This window comes from Lissotriton helveticus, chromosome 8 (assembly GCF_964261635.1).
Source record: "Lissotriton helveticus chromosome 8, aLisHel1.1, whole genome shotgun sequence".
NCBI lineage: Eukaryota > Metazoa > Chordata > Amphibia > Caudata > Salamandridae > Lissotriton > Lissotriton helveticus.
Genome location: NC_136069.1, coordinates 1,691,005,814 through 1,691,030,497, shown reverse-complemented (window position 1 = coordinate 1,691,030,497; position 24,684 = coordinate 1,691,005,814). Strand labels below are relative to the sequence as shown.

Genomic DNA, 24,684 nt, shown 5'->3' with positions numbered 1-24,684 from the left:
TCTATTGGTAAGGGACCTAAGGACAGCTGCAACTCTCAGCAGCTCCACAACTTAGATCACAATTTGATAGTCTTTAATCAAATCGATTTGTATTTTTTTGGCTTTACATGCTAGATATGCATCTTTCCTCAATGACCTCAACTTACACCTCGGCACCCTGTTTAAAGTCAGTCTCTCTTTAAACAATCCTAGTCTATCTGTTAAATCAAGCAACTGTCATTTAAACCTTGTGAACTTTTTCAGCCCTTTTTAAACCAACTGTATGTCTAGACATTAATTGTATAAATGGAAATGATAATAACTAGATATATGTGGAAAAGGATCAGAAAAATTGGAAATGCATCTTTGCAATTGAACTTATCTAGGTAAGATACAATTGATCAAAACATTTAGTAACGTGCAAGGAATGTATTTTGCCTGAGGATAGGGCTATGAATGTCTTTGATTGCGTCAAGGCGAGGATGAATGATCTGGCGAGAATCAGCCTACTGGCTGGAAAAGAAAACTTCCAATTTGTGCGTTTGGGAATGTCTAGAAACAGAGAGTGAAAAGGCACAATTATAGGACAAAACTGTGAGGTAGATGCCTTTGCTTTTTATTCTAAAACCACAAATGTTATCAGCTTAAATACAACAGACATCATATCAATTATTCAATATTCTCAACTGATGTAACATTTTCTGGGGTGTAGACATTTCCTACTAAGTATTCTATAGAAGGCTGCAACCTTCGCCATCTCGTCTGACTACAGCCAAGAGCTCAGTGAGCTACATGGGCTTGTATGCTAGATACTGACAGAAAGGACAAAAATAAGTGGTTTGGTTGGTTTTAGGTGTACTCGCTGTAAGAAATTTTGAGAGGCTATAATTTCAGGTACCAGAAAGGATTCAACATCATGAACTAATGACTGCTCCACTGCTCAATGTTAGCATTCTTTCAGCTGTCAAAGTGTGGAAAGATGGCAGAATATGAGTTACAGAGGGTAGCCTAAAGATTCAGCCTTATTGAATCAGACAGCAAAGTGCAGCAACTGTCAACCAGCAACATAACCCAACAACATCCACAGTCTGAGCACCAACATCTTCTTGCCAAACACCCCTGCAATGCCAATTGGTTACATCTACCTTAGACAGATTGGGGTGGTTCCTCACTTCCCTGATGGCATCACCACAGCGATTCATGACCTGGGTTGCCATATGGTAGGTCCCAAGGGGTTATAGTGCCTCATAAGCTCCAGGCATGGTGCATCCTACCACATCTTGCAGTGTAATAAAGGTGAAATGGGACTTGTAGCTACATAATCAATTGTGCCCCACAATGAAGTGTTTCTCATACTATGTGTGTCTCTGTCTCTCTACGACTTTCACTCTGACTCGATCTTTAATTCGTTCCTCTTAAACAAAAATTGCGTAGTTCTATCTCCTTCTGTTTGATTTTTTTTTTATTTTACAAAAAGTAATGTTCAATATCCAATGACAAATGGATCTTTTATTAATCACTAGATTTTCTTACTAAGTGTGCCTTTGTGTTTCTTGTAGGCCTCAACAGAATAATATAACACTTGGGAAAGAATATACACCCCAGCAGTCCAGCACTGGAGCACAGGATGGCAAACACCTCCACAGCCACCTCATACTTCCCCCGTGTGCTCAGGTATGCTGGTATGAAGGAGATCCACACACTGACAAACACCAGCATACTGAAGGTGATCAGCTTGGCCTCATTGAAGCTTCCGGGCAGATTCCTTGAGACAAAAGCAACTACAAAGCTGACTGTGGCCAGGAGGCCCAAATATCCCAACATGCAGTAGAAGAATATGGTGTCCCCTTCGTTGCATTCAAAAATTATCTTCTCATTGTAAGACTTCATGTTCAGGTCTGCAAATGGTGGTGACTTCACGAGCCACATGATACAGATTACAATTTGCACTAACAAAGAAAAAAAGACAATACTAAATGGTGTCTTTGATCCCAGCCATTTCCTTGCAGAGCTGTTGGGATGTGTTGCCTTGAAAGCAAGAACAACAACTATAGATTTTGCCAGAACAGAGGAAACACTGATGGAAAACACAATCCCGAAGGCAATCTGCCGCAGCATGCATGTGAGCTTCTTAGGACGACCAATGAATATGAAGGAGCAGAGGAAGCAGAGCATGAGAGAAATCAGGAGAAAGTAACTGAGATTACGGTTGTTGGCTTTAACGATGGGAGTGTCTCGGTACCTGATGAAGACACAGAGGACAGAAGTAGTGAGAAAAATCATGAAGGCCAATGAGAATGTGAGTGTGAGACCCAGAGGCTCACCATATCTCAGGAACTCAACTTCTTTTTGGATGCACTGATCATGCCTTTCATTTGGCCACTCATTATCAGGACATTTCAAGCATTTGACGGTGTCTGAAAAAAGACAGAAAGCTGTTGAGCATGTGTAAAGCTACTCTCAATCCCTGGTGAAGTAGAAAAGAGAAAATTCCAGAAAAATGGTGCCTGATATTTATGCATTTATAATGCATGGCTAGCAGAAATTAGTATTCTTCTCTTGATTAAAGTTCATAAAATGCATAAAAACCCATCAGTAAACCTCAAACAAATCCTAGATTTTAAAATAGTTATTGTGGGTGCATAACCTCTGAACATAATATCTTGTTAGTCTTCCAGTAAAATAATGCAGTAAAATGATGAAGTGAGATATGGTCCTGTCAGCATGCAAGTCCATCTCTTAGTACCTTACCAAGGGCACGCCAATGGGCCAGAGCAGGAGCAGTGTAGACCCTAAATGGACTTAGCTGCTCCCAATTGGACCCGTCTTAATGCATGTAAATTCCAGCAATTAATTTGAACTGTAACATTCTCAGTAAGTAAGACGGACATGGGTCAACAATTTTAAGATGTATCTAAAGCATTATTAAGACGAGGTACATGAACTATGCCATGAATAAAAGTAGGAGCAAAGTATATACATTATAAGTACTAAGTACAAAGAACTCTGTGAAGTTCATTAGTAAATCCAGCACAGATTCACCTTCCAAGAATTGGAAATGGGGGATTCCTCAACCAGAGGAAAGTGAGTCCTTTTTATAGGACTTTAGACAAAGCATTTCATAAATTTCTACATAAGTACAAGGTTCTCAGGATAAACACCAATGAGGAACGAGCAAGAAGAAAGATTTTACCACAGAATACAGTTGAGAATTCTCTCAAATACTATTGCATTGGATTCAGTGGTTCTCACAGTTCATTCAGGTGCTGCAGTTTGGAACGTTGTGTACACGATAGTCTGAGACAGTTAAGTCTTCCATAGTTAGGTACAGCATATTATGATGGCTTTGGAAATGCTCCCTATCTTTTAGTGCAAAGCTCGAAGGGGCACATGTATCAAGCTTTTTTACCAGTCTCAAACGGGCCGATTTGCAGAATCGGTAAGTTTGCGACCGGTAAAAAGCCTTTTGGGATGCATCAACCCATAATGCATTCACAAAATAGGTAATCACAATTTTTCTGATTACCAATTTTGTGAATGCAGTTAGGGAATCGCAATTTGTGATTCCCTAAATGCAAGGCAACAAGCATTTTCAGAATGCGACTTTGCATTAAGGAATTGCAAATTACCATCAACCTCAAGTTGACAGTAATTCACAATTCAGTAGAAAAATGCACACAAATGCATTTTGGCCTTTAGGGCATGTGTGTGCGCCACTTGTGCAGACATTCCGTTGTTGGGAGTGCATCAGGGGGGCTTATTGCCCCCTAGCACCTTTGAAATTTCATTCCCAATTTGAGATTACCTTTTGGGTAATCACAAATTATGAATGCTTTCCCATTCATTCCTCTGGGCCTCTATTAGGGAATATGTAGAAATCACTAATATTTTAGCAAAACCTAAATGCATGAGGAATTGTGATTCCTTAATAGAGATTCCTTAAAAATCGCTATTAAGGAATCACATTTTCTTATTAAAGCAGGGCAACAACAACAACAGCAATCATGTGGTGTACAATAAAATCATTTTATGAGCGATATGCATTTACAAAACATCAATATTTTACCAACACCTCACAGGAGATTTTAACCCTTATGCAGAAGGAAAGTGATGCCATCCTGCCAATTTTTGAATGTAAAATAATTGTTTGAGAGAAGGCAGTGATCCAAAGGACAAGTGCCTCCTCCAAGGGACCACTACATTCTCTTAAAATAAACCAAAAAAGAAACTATTCTTTTTTAAATGCTTTTCTGTTTATTTTAAGGAAACCAGGCTACATGAAAAGAAATATCTGATTTATTAAAGAGCATTCACTGAACCCAGCAGGCCATCATCCCAATGAAGGCAATGAAATACAGTGGGTAGCAATTTGTGACCTACCTCATTCACATTCATGAGGTAGATTGGATCGCGACCCAGTATATTTTGTGTTTTTGAACTAACCAATTTTTACAGAGTTTGGGGGCATATTACCAAGCAATAGCGATAATTATCGCTATTGCTTGGTTAGAGACAAACTTTTACCGCTAAGCTGCGGCGATTTTTATCGCAGATAAACCTTGGTATTACCAAGGTTTATCGCAAATGCGATAAAAAACGGCCGCAATGCATGAATATCGCTGAAAAGTCAGCGATATTCATGCATTACCGAGCTAATGCTCTGAGCCATGTTATCCACCTCCCATTGGATAACATGGCTAAGAACTGCTCAGGGCAGGTGTTAGCTTTTGGAGATATTCGCGCATAGCGCGAATATCTCCAAAAGTTGGTAATAGGAGATAGCGATGTTAGCGACTATTTCCAGTCGCTAACATCTTGGCACGCCCACTTTGCATGTCATTAGTGATAAATATCACTGACATGCAAAGTGGGGCCCAAGATGGTCGCTATCTCCTACTAGCTGTCGCTAACTGGTGTTAGCGACAGCTAGGTAATAGGGAGATAATTTTATCTCCGCTTTCTTGGCTTTTAAAGCCAAAAAAGCGGAGATAAATCCCCTTGATAACATGCCCCTTGGTTTGTCAAATATCACGCGGTCACAACATTTGTGACTAGTTTTTTGCAATCCGTGTTTAGCAGGTCTGGACCCTAGGGGTCTACTTTTGTTGATGGGGCACCAGGAGAGAAGATCTGCTGAGGGAACTGGCCAACCCAGCACACCCTACAGTGGTCATGGGAAACCTGTGAATAATACTGTGCAAGTAAGATATGATTCAATTTACGAAATTCAAAATGTGCATTTTGGATTCTTTGCAAATGAGCTAGTTGTGCACTCGAAGGCCTCAAAAAAAGGGCATTTCTGTAGTCTACATTCAGTACTACTTTGATCCAATCACTGGCAAGTAAACACCACTCTGCAGAGTTGGCACAATTTAAAAGAACTGTTAGAAATTAGGTTACTGGTTACTGGTTGGCAGAGGTATGTACCCTGCCCAAGCAGGAACTACAATCCTAGACAAATGAACCCTAAATTAACCTGTGCTCACCCCCTGTTAGCTGTCGCAGAGCATGCAAGCTTAACCTGGGAGGAAATGAGTGAAGTATTTGTGAAACACGTAAAACAGCAAAACAGTAAAAACACCACACAAAAGATATCACACCTGGTTGGACAAATAGACCTAAACACAACAAGACCAAAACAACAAACATCCAATTAGTATTTTTGGAATTATACATTTTAAAAAGAATAAACAGAAATGTAGTGCTTAAAGGCATAAAACTCCAACCAAGGCTATCTGGTCGCGCTTGACCGGGACAAATCTGTAAAGTTCAGGCCAAACCATGATGGAGTGCAGGTCATATGCAGGGACCAGCCTTGTTCCACTGCACTGTACCTTGTGTGCTTCATTGCAGAGGAAGATGCAGGGAGCAGAGGAGGCGATGCATCGTCGGCGATCCTTAAGGCTAAGTGAAACGTCATGGTCGAGCGAGATGCACCAGTTCCAAGCGGTGAGGCTTGGATTTTAGTTTAAGCAGTACATTATACCCCCTTCCAAGGGTACAGGACTTGGTTGGCAACACTTGGCACAGAGAGACTCACAGATAGGAGAGTTCAGGTGCAGAAGCTGGGTGGTTGGAAGTCTGATGTCCCTGAGACAGAACAGGAGGCAGGCCAGTAATTCTTTAGTGTCACTCTGTGTTCAAGTGATGCAGGTCCAGTCCTTCTCACCCACGCAAGGAGGGGAACAGGCAGCAGGCCAGTCAGCACAGCAAGGCAAGAGTCCAGAAAAGCAGAAGTTCAGAAGAGTGACAGTCCTGCAGCAGCACAGCAGTCCTTCTTCCTGGAAGAGACTTCATAGGTCAGGGAGTGTACTTAGTTGGGTGTGTCAGACGTACACCACTTATACCTAGTTGTACCTTTGAAATAGCGGAATCTTCAAAGAGATGTCTTTCAAGTGCACAGAGTGCCTGTCTTTCCTGCCCTGGCTCTGGACTCACTGCAGGGGGTATGCAGCCATTTGTGTGGGACCAAGGCCCAGCCTATTCAGCTTCTCCCTCTTATCCTGCTCAGGATGGCCCATCAGGATATGGATGGCCCCACAAGTCACACCTAAGCTCCCTTTCTGTGTGGCTGTGTTGAGGGAATACACAGATCCCAGCTGTCACCCAACCCAGAAAGTTGATCTGTGACAGGCAGCAGGCGCCTAATCGCTAAAGTATGAAAATGCCAATTCTCTACAAGCACTGCAATACTAAAATATCTTTGTGATAAATATTTGATTGACAATTTGTTCCAATTCTTTTGAAAATGATCAAGAAATTCAATTACCTTGACCCTGTTTTTTTACATGATAACTAAACGTTGATTCATTGAAATTCATTTTATATTTAACAATTCATACTCATTGGATAACATACCCAAAAAGTTCCATGAACTTTTTTTAGCCCACACTAGAATAACAAATAGGCAATACCTATACATACATAAACATTCTTTCATTACAAAACAAATGCAATGTACCAGAGACCAATAACTGGAGTTTGTAAACTCCTAAAATTATATCACACAAAAGGATTGTAGCAACTAATTATTTTAAACAAAACCTAGATACCTAATATTCTTTAAAGGCTGCCTGAATTTATTTGCAGAATCCAACAACTCATGCATACATTTCGACACGTTTCGAACCCAGCGGTTGGGGGTGTTCTTAGGGCCAAGACTGCACCTACAAAAAAATATAATTATTTTTATGAGAATCATTGTATATGTGGGCAGGTAATTCATCTAATACCTATCATTGTTAGGGAAAAATTACCTCTCTTTTTTGTATATGTTCCAACAGTGTCCAATATAGTAGAGAGAAAAGTTGTAAATATTGATTGAAAAACAAACAGAAGCTCGTGGTGAAAGCCAGTCTTATTAGCTGTACATTTTGTGTACAGGTCAATATATTTAGTCCTATGATTTACTCATTATTTTGTCTGTCTGCTTTGATTGCAGGCGTAGTGTGACTGAAGCAGGGGATATGCACTGATCTTCAAATATATGGCTGATGAAAAATACATCAATTCCTTATCTTATTCACTTTAGATTATATTAAACTTTACATGCAGCTAATTTCCGTGCAAGCTTACTTTGTCAGTACAGCCTTTGTCCAGTAGCTACAAAGAGGCTTCATTGTTAAGTTCCTTTTAGCCCAATATTTCCCTGGCAGCAGTGTTAACCAGATATCTTAAAAAGGAGGATGACAAACTCAAAAACTAACACCATAACCAAGCGTGAGTTTTACTAAACCACTTTTAAATAAACGTCTTCAGTGAATGGGACACTCTGATTGGAGCACTCCACGGGGCAGTTTTACAAGCCAATTGCATCATTTTTGCTCTGCCGTTGTGGTGGCGTAAAAATGAGGCCAATTTACAACGTGACACATCTAGGGAAATGCGTCACGTTGTTGACGCCCTGTGTCACATTATACCTGCATCAGGTATAATGTATGTTTGATGGGCGTTCCTAATCAAAAAAAGTCTGCTAGAAGTGACGCAGTGAAATCTACAAGATTTCACTGCGCCACTTCTAAGACACTATTGCGTCAAAACCTTATGCATGCTTGGAACAGACGTAAAGAGTGACTCAGCACAATGAGGATATGCATCCCAATGCATTGCTGGAGTTGTGTCATGCTTGCGACATGACTCCAGAAATGCGTGCCGTTTGCGCAAACAGATGGATCAGAATTTCTGACGCATCTATCAATCCTTGCCCCATGGTGCGCTGTATTGCAAATACGGTGCATCCATTGTGGCACAAGGGTTTCTCACTGTGGCGCAGGAAAAGTGACGCATCCCTACATTTGTGTCACTTTCTTGTAAATCTGCCCCCACATGTTTGTTTGTTTGATCGACGACTTCCTGAGTGTGCTGTGAGCAATGAAATCAAGACGGGCTGCTTTGGTTTATTCAGTGTGGATTTGACTTCCAACATTGCTGAGATTTAGCTTAAAAGGAAGAGAAAGGCAAAAACAAAGCCGATATTAACATTGAGCGATATGATTAAATGTCCCTGTCGGTTTCTAGAACGCTGCCGGTTTCCAAAAGTTTTACTTTTAATGACTTACTTTGTTGTGGTCTGAAATCAACGCCCTCCTTAAGAAACCCAAGGCAGACCCCAGGACCTCAGGCACTTCCGACCCATCTCCTTACTCACGTTCCCGGCGAAGGTCATCGAGAAAATCGTCAACACACAACTGACCCGCCACCTCAAAGACAACGACATCCTGGACCCCTCCCAGTCTGAGACCGCTCTCCTCGCCGCCACAGACAACATCAGACGCCAACTGGACAATGGTGAAACATCAGCCCTCATCCTCCTGGACCTGTCAGCCGCCTTCGACACGGTCTGCCATCGCACTCTAAGAACACACCTCCTCGAAGCAGGAATACAAAAGAGAGCCCTCCAATGGACCACGTCCTTCCTCTCCGGCCGAACCCAGAGAATCCGCCTCCCTCCCTTCCGTTCCGAAGCCACCAACATCATCTGCGGCGTACCCCAGGGCTCATCCCTCAGCCCAACATTATTCAACATCTACATGGCCCCCCTCGCACAAGTGGCCCGCCAACACGACCGCAACATCTTCTCCCACGCCGACGACACCCCGCTTATCCTTTCCCTCACCAAGGACCCACGCACCACCAAAACCAACCTCCACGAGGGAATGAAGGCCATCGCCGAATGGATGAGAAGCAGCCGTCTGAAACTGAACTCGGACAAGACGGAGGTCCTCATCCTCAGACCCAACCCCTCCGCCTGGGATGACTCAACGCAGCCAACATCTCTAGGAACCCCACCGACACCGACCGACCATGCACGCAATGTGGGTTTTTTCCTCAACTCCTCCCTCTCCATGTCAAAACAGGTCAACGCAGTCTCCTCCTCCTGCTACAACACCCTCTGCATGCTCCGCAGGATCTACAAGTGGATCCCGACAGAAACAAGAAAAACAGTGACACAGGCCCTCGTCAGCAGCAGGCTAGACGACGGAAACGCACTCTACACAGGCATCCCGGCCAAACACCTGCGACGCCTCCAACGCATCCAAAACGCCTCCGCCCGACTGATCCTCAGCGTACCCCGCCGCAGACACATCTCACCCCACTTTAGAGACCTTCACTGGCTCCCCGTAGACAAGAGGATCACATTCAAGTTCCTCACCCAAGCGCACAAAGCACTCCACAACACCGGACTTGTCTACCTGAACAACAGACTCAGCTTCTACACCCCCACCCAACAGCTCCGCTCCGCAGGTCTCGCTCTCGCCGTCGTCCCCCGCATCCATCGAAAGACAGCCGCGGCAGATCCTTCTCCTACCTCGCCGGCAAGACCTGGAACACTCTCCCCACCAACATACGGCTGACCCAAGACCTACTCACCTTCAGAAGACTCCTCAAGACCTGGCTCTTCGACCAGTAGCCGCAACCCTCCCCCTCCCCCCTTCAGCACCTTGAAACCCTAGCGGGTATGTAGTGCGCTTTATAAATGTGCTGATTGATTGATTGATTGATGGTTTGGTATATGGGTTGTCTCCGTTCGCAATCCTTCGGCACGAGTTAAGTCCGCAGGCTCTCCTGTGGTTGTGTGATTTTAGCCAACTAGGGCCAGATGTACTGTTGTGTTTCGATTTAGATACCCGTATATAGGTTTCCTGAATCATGCCCTTATATAGGCACAACTCTCATTGCCCTTATTTAGGCATAGAATCCCAGTCCTTATTTAGGCATTGGCCATGCTAACCAATTACAAGCATGTTCACCTACATCCGTCCATCCCACGTCACAACGAGTTCTTGGAAAATCAGACTCTTAAGCCTTTAGGACCTCCCCTGCTTGGAATATTGATTGCTCCAAGAACTCATTTATTATGCATGAACGTCTATTCCTTAGGGGTTCATTTATGATGTTCCTTTGCCTGACTTTTACGTCAATACTGGCATTCCTAAACACCTTCAAGGTATAAATATACCTTCACTTGCCCTGGCAAACAATGGCTCGACTACACAGCACGATACAGCTCGCTACAGCAAGTACAGAAGGAATTTGAGTCCCCGCCTAAGGCACTGACCAGACACTGTCATCCTCCTTGCAGAGAATCCAGCTCCAGTGTTTCTGACTCTCTTCACGGGGTGTTAGAGATCGAGACCCGCAAAGAGATTCCAACCTCTCTCATTCTGAGGTATGGAGCAGACTAGAACATAGAGGGATTCTAGGCAATACTAAATATAGCTAAACTATACTATAGAAAAACAGCACCTACTTCATACCTCACACTACACTTGGGTTAGGTACACTGGGGTAGAACTAGCTAGAAGCACCAGATGAGTATTCACATTTTAGCCTGTGTTACTTATGTATGTACTTTATGAATATATGTCATAGCTACAAACCATGCTATTGCAGTATTATTTTATCTTACTGCTAATGCTGTACGTATTATATTTTGCATTCTGTCTTATGATTGTAGCAGTTCATAACTTTTGCATGAGAAATAAGACTGTTCAATAAACCCTTTTTATTGAAACACCCGTCTCACTATTTCTGTGCAAATATGTAGAAACGAAGCATGCACGATTGACTGAGTAAAGCTGTTATCTATTGTTTCCCCGATTCTGAGAAGAACTGTTTCAATTATAAGGAAAACAAAGTTGTCATCTTTAAGCAGTTGTCAGAGACTAATCCCTTCTTGTTTATTCGAGAAAGTTTTGTAATGACCTCTGAGTAAGCTGGCACACACACAATTAAGTTTAGTATACTCGATGGAGACATACTGACCTTAGTCGTATGTCAAATCTATAGTGAATATCATTCCAATGCGCAGAGCCTATCAGGGATATAGGAACTACACTACATGACTAGATTTCACTGTTTGGTGGCACCAGGAGCCAAGGCTTAATTCTGCTACTTTGCCAAACAAAAAGCTTGTACTCATTGAGCTGTGAAGTACATGCTGCCTTGTCCATATAGAAATGTTCTTTCGTTCAGGTCTTTTCATGAGATATATGTTCTGTCTGAATACAATGATGATTAAAATAAAGAATTTTACTAAAGCAAACCTACCTTTGCTATTGCTGAACTCTCCATGGGAGCAGGGGACACAGTCGAAGCAGCACAGTGGCTCCCCCTCTCTGGCTGCCTTCCTGTACCCAGGGGGACAGCTCTCACTGCAGACAGAGCGGGGGACCTGCAGGAGATGGGACAAAGAGAGCTCAGTCAGACAATGTCACATTATGGGGGACTGTTCACAACATACAGTGGGAGTGCGACACCGGTAACAGACATGCACTGTGAATGAGCGCATTAAGAAAAGAGATCACAGACCAACTGTGAGCGAAAAATGATGGAAAGAAAGGCAGACTCAGAACAAAAGGAACTGCAAAGAGGTATTATCAGGGATTGAGAGAGATGTGAAGAGGGTGTCTTTCTCACAATCCATACCAGTAGCATTTTTCTTTTACAAAATTCATTGAGTGACACAAGTGAAATTACATGAGATTCCATTTTAAATACAATTTCTCAATATTTTACAGCCCTTAAAAAGCAAGTACACAATGGGAGTATTAATTTTTAAAATAGTTAGTAGCTTCTGAAAGGGGGAAACCACTTGATTAGTCAGATTGTTCTGTATTGAGGCAGTTGAGGTTGGAGTGTTCCTATTACAACAGGACTATGGCTGGTTTCAATATGACTGCTCTCTGTCTGAAGTAGCATAGTGGGCAAACAACTGATGGACTAGAATGTGGCTTCCAATAGATTTCCAGTGGCTAAGACTTATGCAAACATTGTGCCCAACGCCTTTGTGTATTCCTTCCTGCGACATCCTAAGGGCATTGAGTGTGCCCAGATGTGGTTATATGTTCACTCTGGCTCAAGATTCAAGTTAATCCTCACTAATGCCTACATTGAAACTGGCATTAGGTCACTTTTGTTCCCATCTGAAGTGGACTGGCAATACACACTGGCAATACACACTGGATGCTTCCTGTTAGAGCAGGACTAAGGTTGGTTTGCATTGGGCTGATCTCTGTCTAAAGTGGCAAAGAATTTTGCAAGCATTCATTCCATCTCCTTTGTGTCTTCCTCTGCATTATGTGCAAGACGGAGGGGCATATTATCAAGGGGGTTTATCTCCGCTTTTTTGGCTTTAAAAGCCAAGAAAGCGGAGATAAAATGATCTCCCTATTACCTAGCTGTCGCTAACACCAGTTAGCGACAGCTAGTAGGAGATAGCGACCATCTTGGGCCCCACTTTGCATGTCAGTGATATTTATCACTAATGACATGCAAAGTGGGCGTGCCAAGATGTTAGCGACTGGAAACAGTCGCTAACATCGCTATCTCTTATTACCAACTTATGGAGATATTCGCGCTAAGCGCGAATATCTCCAAAAGCTAACACCTGCCCTGAGCAGTTCTTAGCCATGTTATCCAATGGGAGGTGGATAAGATGGCTAAGAGCATTAGCTCGGTAATGCATCAATATCGCTGACTTTTCAGCGATATTCATGCATTGCGAACGATTTGTATCGCATTTGCGATTAACCTTGGCAATACCAAGGTGTATTTGCGATAAAAATCGCCGCAGCTCAGCGGTAAATTTTTGTCTCTAACCAAGCAATAGCGATAATTATCGCTAATGCTTGGTAATATGCCCCAGAATTTGGTGCACGTTAATGTATCTTTGTTGCACATAGCGCTTCTTAGAGAAACTACCTTAAACATTGTGCTTATTCCTCGTAGTTTTTGCCGGCTCTCTCCGCATGACCTTAGGACTCTGGGCACCTTCCCATTGTGCTGCAACGGGAAAGTATGCATGCCCATCCTCAATGCCCCAGGAAGGGAGGTGTGTATGTGGTTTGTTTTGGTACTGTACCTATGCGTGTCCCATATTCAGGTATCCCACATACTTGGAGTAGTTACTGCACTGGCTAGTAGTGAGATATAGCACTGAGCATGCTACCCATGGGATAGCCTATAAATGTGGCCTGCCATTGCACAGAGTGGGTGGTGGTGCCGGTAAACTTGACCACACAACAGAACAGAGTTTTTGGCCAAATTCGGCACATCAAATGGAGCAGGGTGTGGGCAAAGCTTCATAAACTCTGCAAGTGGAGCGGAGTTGGCCACCCATCCCTACTTCTGATACCATGAGAACACCCACCCGAGGAAGCCTAGAGGGGCACGGAGCGGGTGGTAGGCTGAAGGCAGGTACAGATCTATGTCTCCTGCCCAGGTAGTGAGTAGTCCCCAAGTGGGGTTCATGCTGTCTTGAAGTGACTCCCCACGGGGTACTTCTGTGGTGTTGCCAATGCTCTTGAGTGGCTTTAAGGCCATAAGCACTTCCTCACCATAAAAACAGTGGGGAAGTGCAAGTGCTTGTCATACACATGTTAGTAAGTGGCGCTGATGTGGGCAATTCTGCCATTCCAGCCCTGTGTGTGCACGGCCTGATTCTGTGGGCCTGGGGATGCTCATTGACCCTTGTGCTTGTTTGCATATATGTCCCTCAAATTTAATTTATTTGAGAAGTTCTATATAGCGCAAACATGACCCATAAGGGTATCAGAGCACTGTACACAGAAGCTGAAAAGGGTGGTTGGTAAAAGCGTACACAATAAACTAATAGTAAGTTAAAAAGCGTAGTTACAGAAAGAGCAAACCAAACGTGGTAGAAGTAATGTGACAAAAATTGAATCAATGAATGAGAGACACCTATTGTCTGTAAGACATAAAAGTTAATTATGATAAGAGTGCACCTGCATCTACAGTGTTTAGGTAAGTGCCTGGCCTGCCTCTGCAGGCCGGTGTGCACACACCTACACCTCTGGTATTCCCAGAATCGAGTCAGGCCTGCTGCTACTGGCCTGAGTGTGCGCGCACGCACCCATGGACTCCGTGACTACATGGTCAGCCTGCAATTTTTGACCTGTGTGAGCACAATTGCCCCCGTTGAATGTAATCCCAGGTCCATCCAGCCAGTGTAGGCTTATGCATGTGTACCCACACTGATGGCACCAGGGACTCGTGTACCATCTGCTCTGCAGATTTGTGTGTGAACATTTGCAAAAAGACGCTAGGGACTACGTGTCCAGCCTTCTCCTGCAGACCTGGCACCCAAGACTAAATGTCCAGCCTGACAGTGCACCAAGGAGGGTTAAACCAATAACCAGCCTGGTGTTGCAGGCTTCTGTGGGTGCACTGGCACCAATGGCACCAGGGTCCATGTGTCCAGCCTGCTATTCGAGGCCTGGGTGCGCTAATTGTTCATGTGCGCTCAAGTATCCTTAGAATACTCCAGTGTGTTTGTCACTACCTATGAAACTTGCTATTCTCATAGGCCATCATGGGGAAGTATTTGACAGTACTTCAGGCTGCAACCGTGGATTGCAGTGGCGCAGCCTCATGATGTTTCCTATCAATGGACTCGTAGTGCCATAGGCATAGCTTGACTAGAAATGCCACTTATAGAATATGAGCACTTTGATGTTCTAAAACTTTGTGTGCCAGGGACATGGATTCATTTGATTACAGCATTCCAGGAGAGCACATCTGTGTATTACTCAAAGGCATCTATAAACAATTGGTATGCCCCCAGACAACAGGCCTCTGCCTTTTGAGGGGAGCGTTGAATTGATTGGTATATGAGGTTTGCATTATGGCCCCACTAAAGATTAGGATCTGCATTCCATGGCCCCATGGCAGACAGGCCTGAAATTTAGGGGAGACATCTATGATTCAAAGGGAGACCGCCTGAACCACCCCCAACTTTAAAGGCATGCTTCAGTATAACTACTGGTGCAATGCTTCAGCATATGGTGAGATACGCTTGCAAGGATGTGGGACCGGGGAACCCAGACTGTGTTATGCACACAGGCAGAGCATTCCATTTTGCACAGAGGATAGCTGTCTGAATATTGACTGGACTGGGCCGATGACCTGCTGAAGTGTGGCGCCTTGAAGTGTGCTCTCCAAGTGCCCATTGGTCCCGGAGATCTCAGGAACATCAAAGATCTCCTGCGAGGGGCCCATACCAATAATCTGACATCGAGAGAGGGGTGCCGCGTAAGTGCCTACTTCGTCTGCCACATCCCATCGGGCAGCGAGGCGTGGGCTCTGGACTAAGAACTGTGACTTATGATTGGGTTGCCTGCTGCAGACCCCCAAGGATCTGGCCTGCATCTAAGGTGTTTGTGGCTCCTGTACTTCAGGAACTCTGTTATTCATAAGTGTCCTGTTGGTAGTGAGTGGATTCCAAGGTTGCGGGACCCTGCGTGGCCTGTTTGGTCAGTCCTGCCATATGTCTCTCATGCGTCATGGTGACTGCATACTTATTGAATGCAGTGACTGATACATCGAGTGCAACCCTTAGAAGTGGGGGTGTAAAAGTAGTAGTGCTGCATTCTACCTTGTGTGGCTCTGATGAACATGCACCTGTGCGTGAGACCGGACTGGTCTGGTATAACCCAAATAATTGTGCGCTGGACATTGTGCTTTGAGGGAGGTACATCCCTTTAGTGTGTGTGACCGGAAATGCCTGGTGCATCAATATCAACATGCACCAGTCATTGTGCCTCATTTCCAGAGAGGTACATCATTTACATCTCCTCAGTGTGTGTGTGACGTGAGGTGTCTGGTGTCACTCAATTCAAAAAGCTCCAGACCTGGTAACCAGATTGGCTGTCTGCGACTCTAATCAATGTAAACCATAGGGGGTGCCTACTACATCCGAGAGGCTCCCCTGCGTTATTCCCCCTTTTCATGATTGCTCCCTCCCCGACCTTCTTTTTGGCAAACCAAATTGGACTCCCCTCACCTGGCCCCACCCAAAGACGTCGGGGTACCAGGTAGTAGCGAAGGAAATTGACTGGGGAGGAAGGACGCTTTGTAGACTGTTTAGAAGCAGGTCAAGAGACTGTGTGACTCTCTTGTGTTTTGAGAACTGTGGGTGAACTTCCTGAGTGGCAACCAAATTCCCCGTTGTTTACATCTACATCTAAACTAAAACTTGTTACTTTCTCCACCTGCACCTGAGAACCCAGACTAAGTTGTGCCTGGGGATCTTCCATCCCGGGTCATCATACAGGCAGTGAACTGGAGGGTCGAAGTAGGTTTGGGTCACAGAGTCTGCAAAGTGCAATCAATTGAGCTGCTGAGTATCAGTGCTCCACATTAAGTTGCTTAGTGCGTATGAGTGCAAGAGCGCTCCGTGCAGAATAGGCTGGTTTCAGTGGCACCGCTTAGTGATGCAGAGTGAGAGAGTGTGTGAGTGAGTAACACTGTGTGCACCACCGGTGTTTCTCAACATTGGCCAGTGGTGAGGGTTTCATCCCACAAGCACTTTACATTTGACACTGGATTTACCAGTGTGGATCCGGCCCACTGTGCTGTTAAAAAGTGGTACAATTTCCTGAATGTACATGTTTTTGATTTTGTTGTGACCCAGGGTGCCCCCAATTACTGTGTGGTATTGAATTAAAAGGACTGTTGGGGTGGGCCTGGGATAGATAGCGTGTTGCACTGCATAATGGTCCAGCTTGAACGTCTATCCATTATACCGCCTAGGTATTTAAATGATGCCACTTCTTCCGGTTTTGTTTGATTTATAAAGAAGGTGTACTTCTTTGAACATTTGGCCCTGAAGGTCATTAGCTTAGTCTTCACTGTACTGATTATTAAATCCATTTAAAGTAATCTTCCATAGCTGATAGGTGTGCTTGCAAGCTTTTAAGAGTTTTTGCTATCAGGATGGAATCATCAGTGAAAAGCAAGGCTGGAACTTTGAAACCATTTGCTATCAGGATGTCATTGTTGTCTTTTCTAACTTCACAGTATAGATTGTTTGTATACAAGGGACATAAGAGTGGGGCCAGGTGATAACATTGCTTGCTCCCTCTGGTGGTATATAATTTTTTGCTGATAAAATCTGCTTAGTTGATTCTCTCCTGGATGGAGGTTCCATTATACAACATTTGGATTAAACACAATTACCTGGTGTCAAAGTCCATTGTAGTCAGTTTTTCTCAAAGTCAAATAAATTCTTGGCACCAAATCAAAGAGAATTCTAGAAATTTCACAGTCAAGGGCAATTTGATTGTTGTGCTGAATTTGTAGATAATGTATTAGAAAGTAAAAATCTAGTCAGTTATGATAATCCTTCTCTGAAGCCTCTTTATATTGGTGAGAGAATTATCCCAATGGTGACCCCCTTCTCTAGGGCTTTGAAAATCAGTTTGGAGTAGATTTTGCAGTCTATGTCGATTACACGTATTGGTCTATAAGACTTTGTATCATCTTTAGGGCCCATCTTATATGGATATCAAAAACGCAGGGATTGATTCAATTGAGGAACCTGGAGGCTTGAATCTAATACACATTAAATATAACAACATGCCTCTAGTACCATAGATTCAAAATATTCTTCCAAAAGGAGAGAGAAACTCTTCCCTCCTTTTCGGTTCAACAATGAGCTGAATTCATTCCTTGAATTCCTTGTAACCATTCTATTTAGTGGGTCAGCAAGCAAATCAAAAAGTGAATCTATTTAGAAGAGTTTCTCCCTCCTTTTGGAAGAATATTTTGAATCTATGGTCCTAGAGGCATTTTGTTATATTTTATAAAAGCCATCTTATATGGAAGCACAATACTCCTGTTTAACCATCTGTTTAAGGCAGTTATTTGTCAGCATAAACTCTTTGAAGACTTCAGCCCACCAGTCGATGTCTGCAAGAAACACCTCTGGAGGAATCATCTTGAGATCTGGGGGCATATTATCAAGGGGGTTTATCTCTGCTTTTTTGGCTTTAAAAGCCAAGAAAGCGGAGATAAAATTATCTCCCTATTACTTAGCTGTCGCTAACACCAGTTAGCGACAGCTAGTAGGAGATAGCGACCATCTTGGGCCCCACTTTGCATGTCAGTGATATTTATCACTAATGATATGCAAAGTGGGCGTGCCAAGATGTTAGCGACTGGAAACAGTCGCTAACATCGCTATCTCCTATTACCAACTTTTGGAGATATTTGCGCTAAGCGCGAATATCTCCAAAAGCTAACACCTGCCCTGAGCAGTTCTTAGCCATGTTATCCAATGGGAGGTGGATAACATGGCTAAGAGCATTTGCTCGATAATGCATGAATATCGCTGACTTTTCAGTGATATTCATGCATTGCGCCCGTTTTTTATCGCATTTGTGATAAACCTTGGTAATACCAAGGTTTATCTGCCATAAAAATCGCCGCAGCTTAGCGGTAAAATTTTATCTCTAACCAAGCAATAGCGATAATTATTGTGAGTTCTTGTATTGATGTCTTCACCTTATCAGACTAGAAAGCCTGCAGGAGATTTGTACTAGGTAGCATGCTCAAAATTCCCTCAATTGTTGGAGTGGCAGTCGGGTGTGATATATTATGTGCATGGATATCAGTAGCACTGGACATCGAATGAAAGTGTTCTGTTCAAACTTCCTCTGAAATATTTGACTCCAGGAAATGTTTCCTTACACCAAGCCTTTCCGCAATCTTCCACTTAAAAATGTGCACTAACTCCTGCCTCTTTCTAGTCGATAATTTGATCTATTTCCTCTTTATTCAGAATGTATTGCTTCCTCTTGTAGGCTGTGGTACCTATCTGGGGAGTTGCTAAGCTGGACAAATTACAATTTTGTTTTCATTATTTTACATTCTTCGTCAAACCATCCTTCTTTGCAGGGTGTTTAAAGTTAGCCAGCCAGTATTCTAAACTTCAATGTTTGGTGGTATTGTCCAGGAACAGAGGGAATGCTAAAGATTGGCAGTGCATTGACTGCTCTAATGAACATTAATCTTTTCCAAGTTATTCAGCAAAGCTAACATGAAAGCACCCTGTCCATCTTTAGCACTTGAATAGACATTGGTTTGAGCACTACAATTTTTAGGCCCACAGCAAGGATCACAGGAGTCACCACCAAAGCACTGAGGGGCATATTACCAACAAATAGCGATATTTATCGCTATGTAGGCTTAGCGGCAATTTTTTTATCGCCGCGCTTCGCGGGATTTTATCACTGAGATAACGTGCTACTAGCAACGTTTATCTCAAAAGCGATAAAATTCCTGGCGATAGCGGCAAAATCCGTGAATATCGCTGAGAATACAGCGATATTCACGCATTAGCGACGAAATGCTCTTAGCCATGTAATCCACCTCCCATTGGATAACATGGCTAAGAACTGGTCTGGGCAGGTGTTAGTATTTGGAGATATTCGCGCTTAGCGTGAATATTTCCATCGCTACGCCTGTGTTGGTAATAGGCGATAGCGAGGTTAGCGACTGTTTTCAGTCGCTAACAGGTTGGGTACGCCCACTTTGTAATTGTAATTGTAAGTGCATTTATAAGGCGCACAGCTACCCACGATGGGGTCTCCCGGCGCCACTTTGCATGTCATTGGCGATAAACATCGCTGACATGCAAAGCGGACCCCAAACCACTCGCTATCGCTATTGCCTACAAGCTGTCGCTAACTGCTGTTAGCGACAGCTTGCTAATGGGGCAATAGAATTATCCCGAAAACGCCCGCTAAAGCGGCGATAATTATCTATCGCCACCCTTGGTAATATGCCCTTGAGTTCAGCTCAGAGACAAATCCAGTTGTACTGGTCTACTGCTAATACAACGGTGCGTGGATAATCTTCCAATTCCTGCAACTAGATTGCCAAATGTTCTTCAGAGTAACAATTGTCTGCATTATCTGCTTCATTGATGTGAATTTAAAGAATGTCTGACATGGTATTGCAATATAGACCTAAATGTTTGCATCCCTTCACAATTAGAGGAATGGCAACAGAAAGCCTGGACTTGCAAAGAGAAATGTGCCTGATATCTTGTTAACCAGAACTGAATTGAAATTGAGTTTAGTAGACTGATGACATGTTTTAGAGTAGAAACAATGCGATGGAAGCGCACTCCCTATTTAAACTATTCAGAAAAATCACACAAATTGTACTCTGTGTTTTAGAGTAGAACACTCCATACAAGATAGGATGCTTCGGTTGATGTGGGAAGACCAGTATAAGCTCTTCCCATGTTTGGTGAGAATAGAATACTTTGAAGTAGTGTGAGTGAAACCAGATTGGTTTGAGTAATAGTTCATATATAATATTTAAACACTTTGCAATCTGGAATAGAAACAGTCTAGGAACCTGAACCTTTGTATTTGGATATCTGCTTAATAATAATGAACTTAGTTATGAATTTAGTTTCAAATTCATTTACTCGGGGTATATCACATTTGGAATCCCCTCTCTAATCCCCATGCACTGCCTAACATACCAGTTCCAGGCGTGCAAGGATATTGGTAATGTTAGGAAAAATAGGCAAATGCAAGAAAACAACAGTATGTTGATTAAGGGATTGGGAAGGAGCCTATTAGACGCAGTACTTTTTGGAGACATACATATGTACAATATGAAAGAGTCTGTCTGTCTAGTTTGACCATGGCGTATCATACTTAAAAAGAGTGGGCTCCTGAGGAAAGTGGAGAGCAGGGAAGGTGCCCCTCCATGCCAGTGGAATATGCGGTTCAGAAGTCACGGTAGGAGATATAATTGGCTGTTGGACTTAGAGGCTGAGGTTTATGTAGGGGTGATTGTCAGGTTCTGAGTGCAAGTTGAACTATTTTGTACCCCTAAAGCTGATGAGGTTAGCAGTGCAAGCAGTGTATTAAGAAGCTTATGAAGGTGTGCATAGGTGGAAATGAGGTTCCAAGCTTCGGTTCATCAGCAGCATGCAAAGGAAGAAAGGTTTTAGAGACTGAATCAATGGTTATTTTGGGGTTATTTAAATCAGAATGTAGTTGTTTAGGGGAATAACCCTGAGAGATGTGCACAAAACATAGCAAATGTTTTGTTTTGTTAACAATGGAAGATGATTTTGTGAGCTGGTGCCAAGAGCTTCAACTGTGAAGACGAGGTTGTCTTTGCACTGAGCATTAAAGAAATGCTTTACAGTTTGTTGAACAATGTTTGTAGCCAATGAGTTAAGGTCAGGTGAGTTTTCAGCTAGTTTATTCCGCAGAGATGTAATCTATAATGTCTTTAATCGAGGTCAATTTATCTGCTATGAATGTTGTGTGCTAGTTGGAGTGGTAAGTGTTTTTGGAGGTATGAAAATGCTATACAAGTAAAAGGGAGTTGGTGGAAATGAGGAAAAAGCCCATTAAAGGGGAGGTATTCTTGGGGTTTTTAAAGATATTTGCTGTCAGTTTTTTTTTTTAAAGAAGATGTGGTGTTGCAGCCAGACTGTCAACTTAGGAATTGGGTAACCGGGTTCAAGTCTCAACATTGGATCAATATTCTGTGATTCTGGGCAAATGATTTAACCTACCTGTGCATAGGACTGAATCTTACCTTGTGTTATGTAATTGGCGTTCATGTAAAGTGCTCCAGTGCCTTTGGGTCGAGTTTGTACTGTATAAAACTGCCATGAAAGTGGGCTAAATTCAGTTGCTTTTCAGGGCATTTTAAATTATTGACGTGTTAGGAAAGCGTAATTGGAAGAGGGTATATTGCAGATTTGAATGAGGTAAGCAAAAACAGATCAGAGTACGAATGAGAGATGTTTCCCTTGTACGAGTCAGGCGTGACTTCTCCTGGTCCACTGAAGGCCTACCAGGTATATGTATAGATTAAACGAGAATTTCAGGGTACATTTCATCAGCATGTAAATGGTAATAGAGTAAAACTTTGCTCCATGTATAATACAAATATAGCTGACATACAGGGTACCTTTGACCCTTAACTTGACTCCTAGTTTACTAAAATTTTGCTTCTTAGTTCATGCTTGAAAACTCTTATATTTAATAAATATAATCCCAATAGTTCCGGAGTGCACTGTCACTTACAGTCAGTACATTTTCTAATAATTGACCAATAAATAGCCACAAACGTTCTCAAAGAAATTCAGTTTTACTGATAAAACTATTGTCAGAACTCGAAGCTAGACCTTGGCTTACCGGTTCTTGCACAGGAACAGAGATGCTTGTACCCAAATCCCTCTCAGCAATGCCAGTAGGTCTTTAATCAGAACCTCCTTGCATTACCTCTGGGGAAGGGGGAAATTGGATAAAATAACAAAAGAGAAGAGAAGAGACTGTTCCTGTATGGGTCCTTCACTCAGCTATCTTCTGTCGCTGTCTTTCGCTAAGGAACCTAAAAACAATACTACATCATCACAGTTCTAGCCTCTTTTAAACGTTTTAGATTCTACTCTGTAATCTTCTCTCACCCACCCTTATGCTTCAGGACGTTAGCTCCTCTTCTGTTATATGGTTGTGGTTCAATTCTCCTCTAGTTAGTTGTCACTAGTATATAAGAAAAATAACATTTTTAAATTACTTTCCCTAACATGAACCTTGACTATGTTAATTTTCTTTCTTAGAGTAAGTGCACTTACCTCACTAATTAGCGGAGTTCTTCTCTAATTGGGGATCTGTTATTCTTTGTAACTCTGCTCTGCACCTCTTACATCTTTTAATCCAGATATTTTTTTGTCTTTTGCAGGTTGACTGGGCAAAGTTACAATTCCTCAACTCCTGGTGAGTATTTACAATATTTACATTTCGTTATATTCTCCCGCCTGGCTAAGCACACTGTCCATGTTAAATCTTTATTCTTTTTTCTTTATTTTCAGATACGATGGACTCAGTGAATATTTCTGGTCAGGTAAATGACGAATTTAACATTGCAATTCTGTAAAAGTCTGTTAATGATTTTATTTAGCTTTCACTTAGCTTATCTTTCTCCAGCTGGTTTCTGCCACGCAAGGCCTCTCATTCATGCGTCACAGGGCTTCTTTCTCCAGACGACTTTTCGAGCTGCTTGCCTCCAAACTCCTTCTGACAGCTAGGCTCTATAAATCTTTTCTCTGCAACCTTCACAGACGCGTCTGCACCTCTCAGGGCTTAATTAATTTAACTTGACTCGGCAACTCGCGCTTGACTGAATGTGCCGAGTGCCTAAATAAACTTGTCTTCTTTTAGTTTTATTGCTAACCAAATACCAATCATTACTGGAACATTTCTCTGACTAAACTATAGCGCAACCTTGAAACGAACTTCTCCGGTCAGATTCTGTGGTGAAGTGCGCATTCCTTAATACGCTCGCGCTGCTCCTAGAATTCACTGCAGCTGTGACCAGAGAGACTAGAGTGTCTACTCACCTTCTGCTGTGGCCACTGCGGCGGCCATCTTATTTCTCCAAATCTGTACTTTTTTCGTCCAATTGTATCTGACTGAAACATCTTGTCCAGCTCGCCTCATATTAGGGTCACTAAAGATGGAACCCAGGGTTTCAGTCCTGATAGTACCCCCCAAAAAGGCAGGTCCTCTCTTTCTGGGTTTACTGGGAAACCGTTGGTGAAAAGACCTAATCAACCTTGGAGCATGAACATCTTCCGCCAGTTCCCAAAATCGTTCCTCAGGTCCATAACCCTTCCAGTCTATTAAATAGTACAGTCTTCCTCTGGATTTCTTGGAATCCAACATTTCTTTTACTTCATACTCAGTTCCTGTTTCTAACTGAATTGGTTTTGGAGGTAATTGAGTTCTCAGGTTTGTCGAGGCCTTTTTTAACAAAGATACACGAAAAACTGGGTGAATCTTTAATTTGGGTGGCAAAGTTAATCGGTAAGTGACCTGATTGATTTGTTCTTCTATAGGATAAGGACCAATAAATCGAGGCTGAAACTTCCGATTTCACTTTAACCTCAAGTTCTTGGTGCTCAACCAGACCGGATCTCCATTTGTCAAGGAAGGCCCCTCTTGTCTCTTCTGATCAGCGTACCCCTTATACTTTTCTTTGGCTATTTTTAGATTGTCTTCTGCTCTTTGTTGGATCTGATGCAAATGCGAAATGACTTCCTTTACTGCAGGGACTGCTGTTTCCATTTGTTGAATAGTCGCATTTGGATGTCTGCCATAGTTTAAGTAAAAGGGGGAATACCCAGTCGAACAGTTTTTTGCATTATTGTGAGCAAACTCTGCTGACCATAAGAAGTCAGACCAATTCCCCTCCTCTTTCATGAAATACAAATACAAACGTAGATATTGTTCCAGTTCTTGGTTTTCTCTCTCGGTCTGCCCATCAGTCTGTGGGTTATAGCTGGTGGAAAACCTAACTTCGGTTCCTAGACCCTCCATGAAGGCCCTCCAGAAATGAGATAAAAATGAAGATAAAAACTGG

The 24,684-nt window shown here is 42.9% G+C and overlaps 1 protein-coding gene across 1 annotated transcript; it reads right to left on the bottom strand.

The window, feature by feature from the left end:
• Window positions 1–1,491: 1,491 nt before the first annotated feature.
• On the bottom strand, window positions 1,492–23,743 carry LOC144774101 (vomeronasal type-2 receptor 26-like). Its single transcript, XM_078659127.1, has 3 exons — window positions 23,663–23,743; window positions 11,530–11,653; window positions 1,492–2,396 (listed from the first exon to the last, which is right to left on the bottom strand). The coding sequence occupies exons 1-3, from the start codon at window positions 23,741–23,743 to the stop codon at window positions 1,492–1,494; spliced, it is 1,110 nt and encodes a 369-aa protein (XP_078515253.1).
• Window positions 23,744–24,684: the final 941 nt, after the last annotated feature.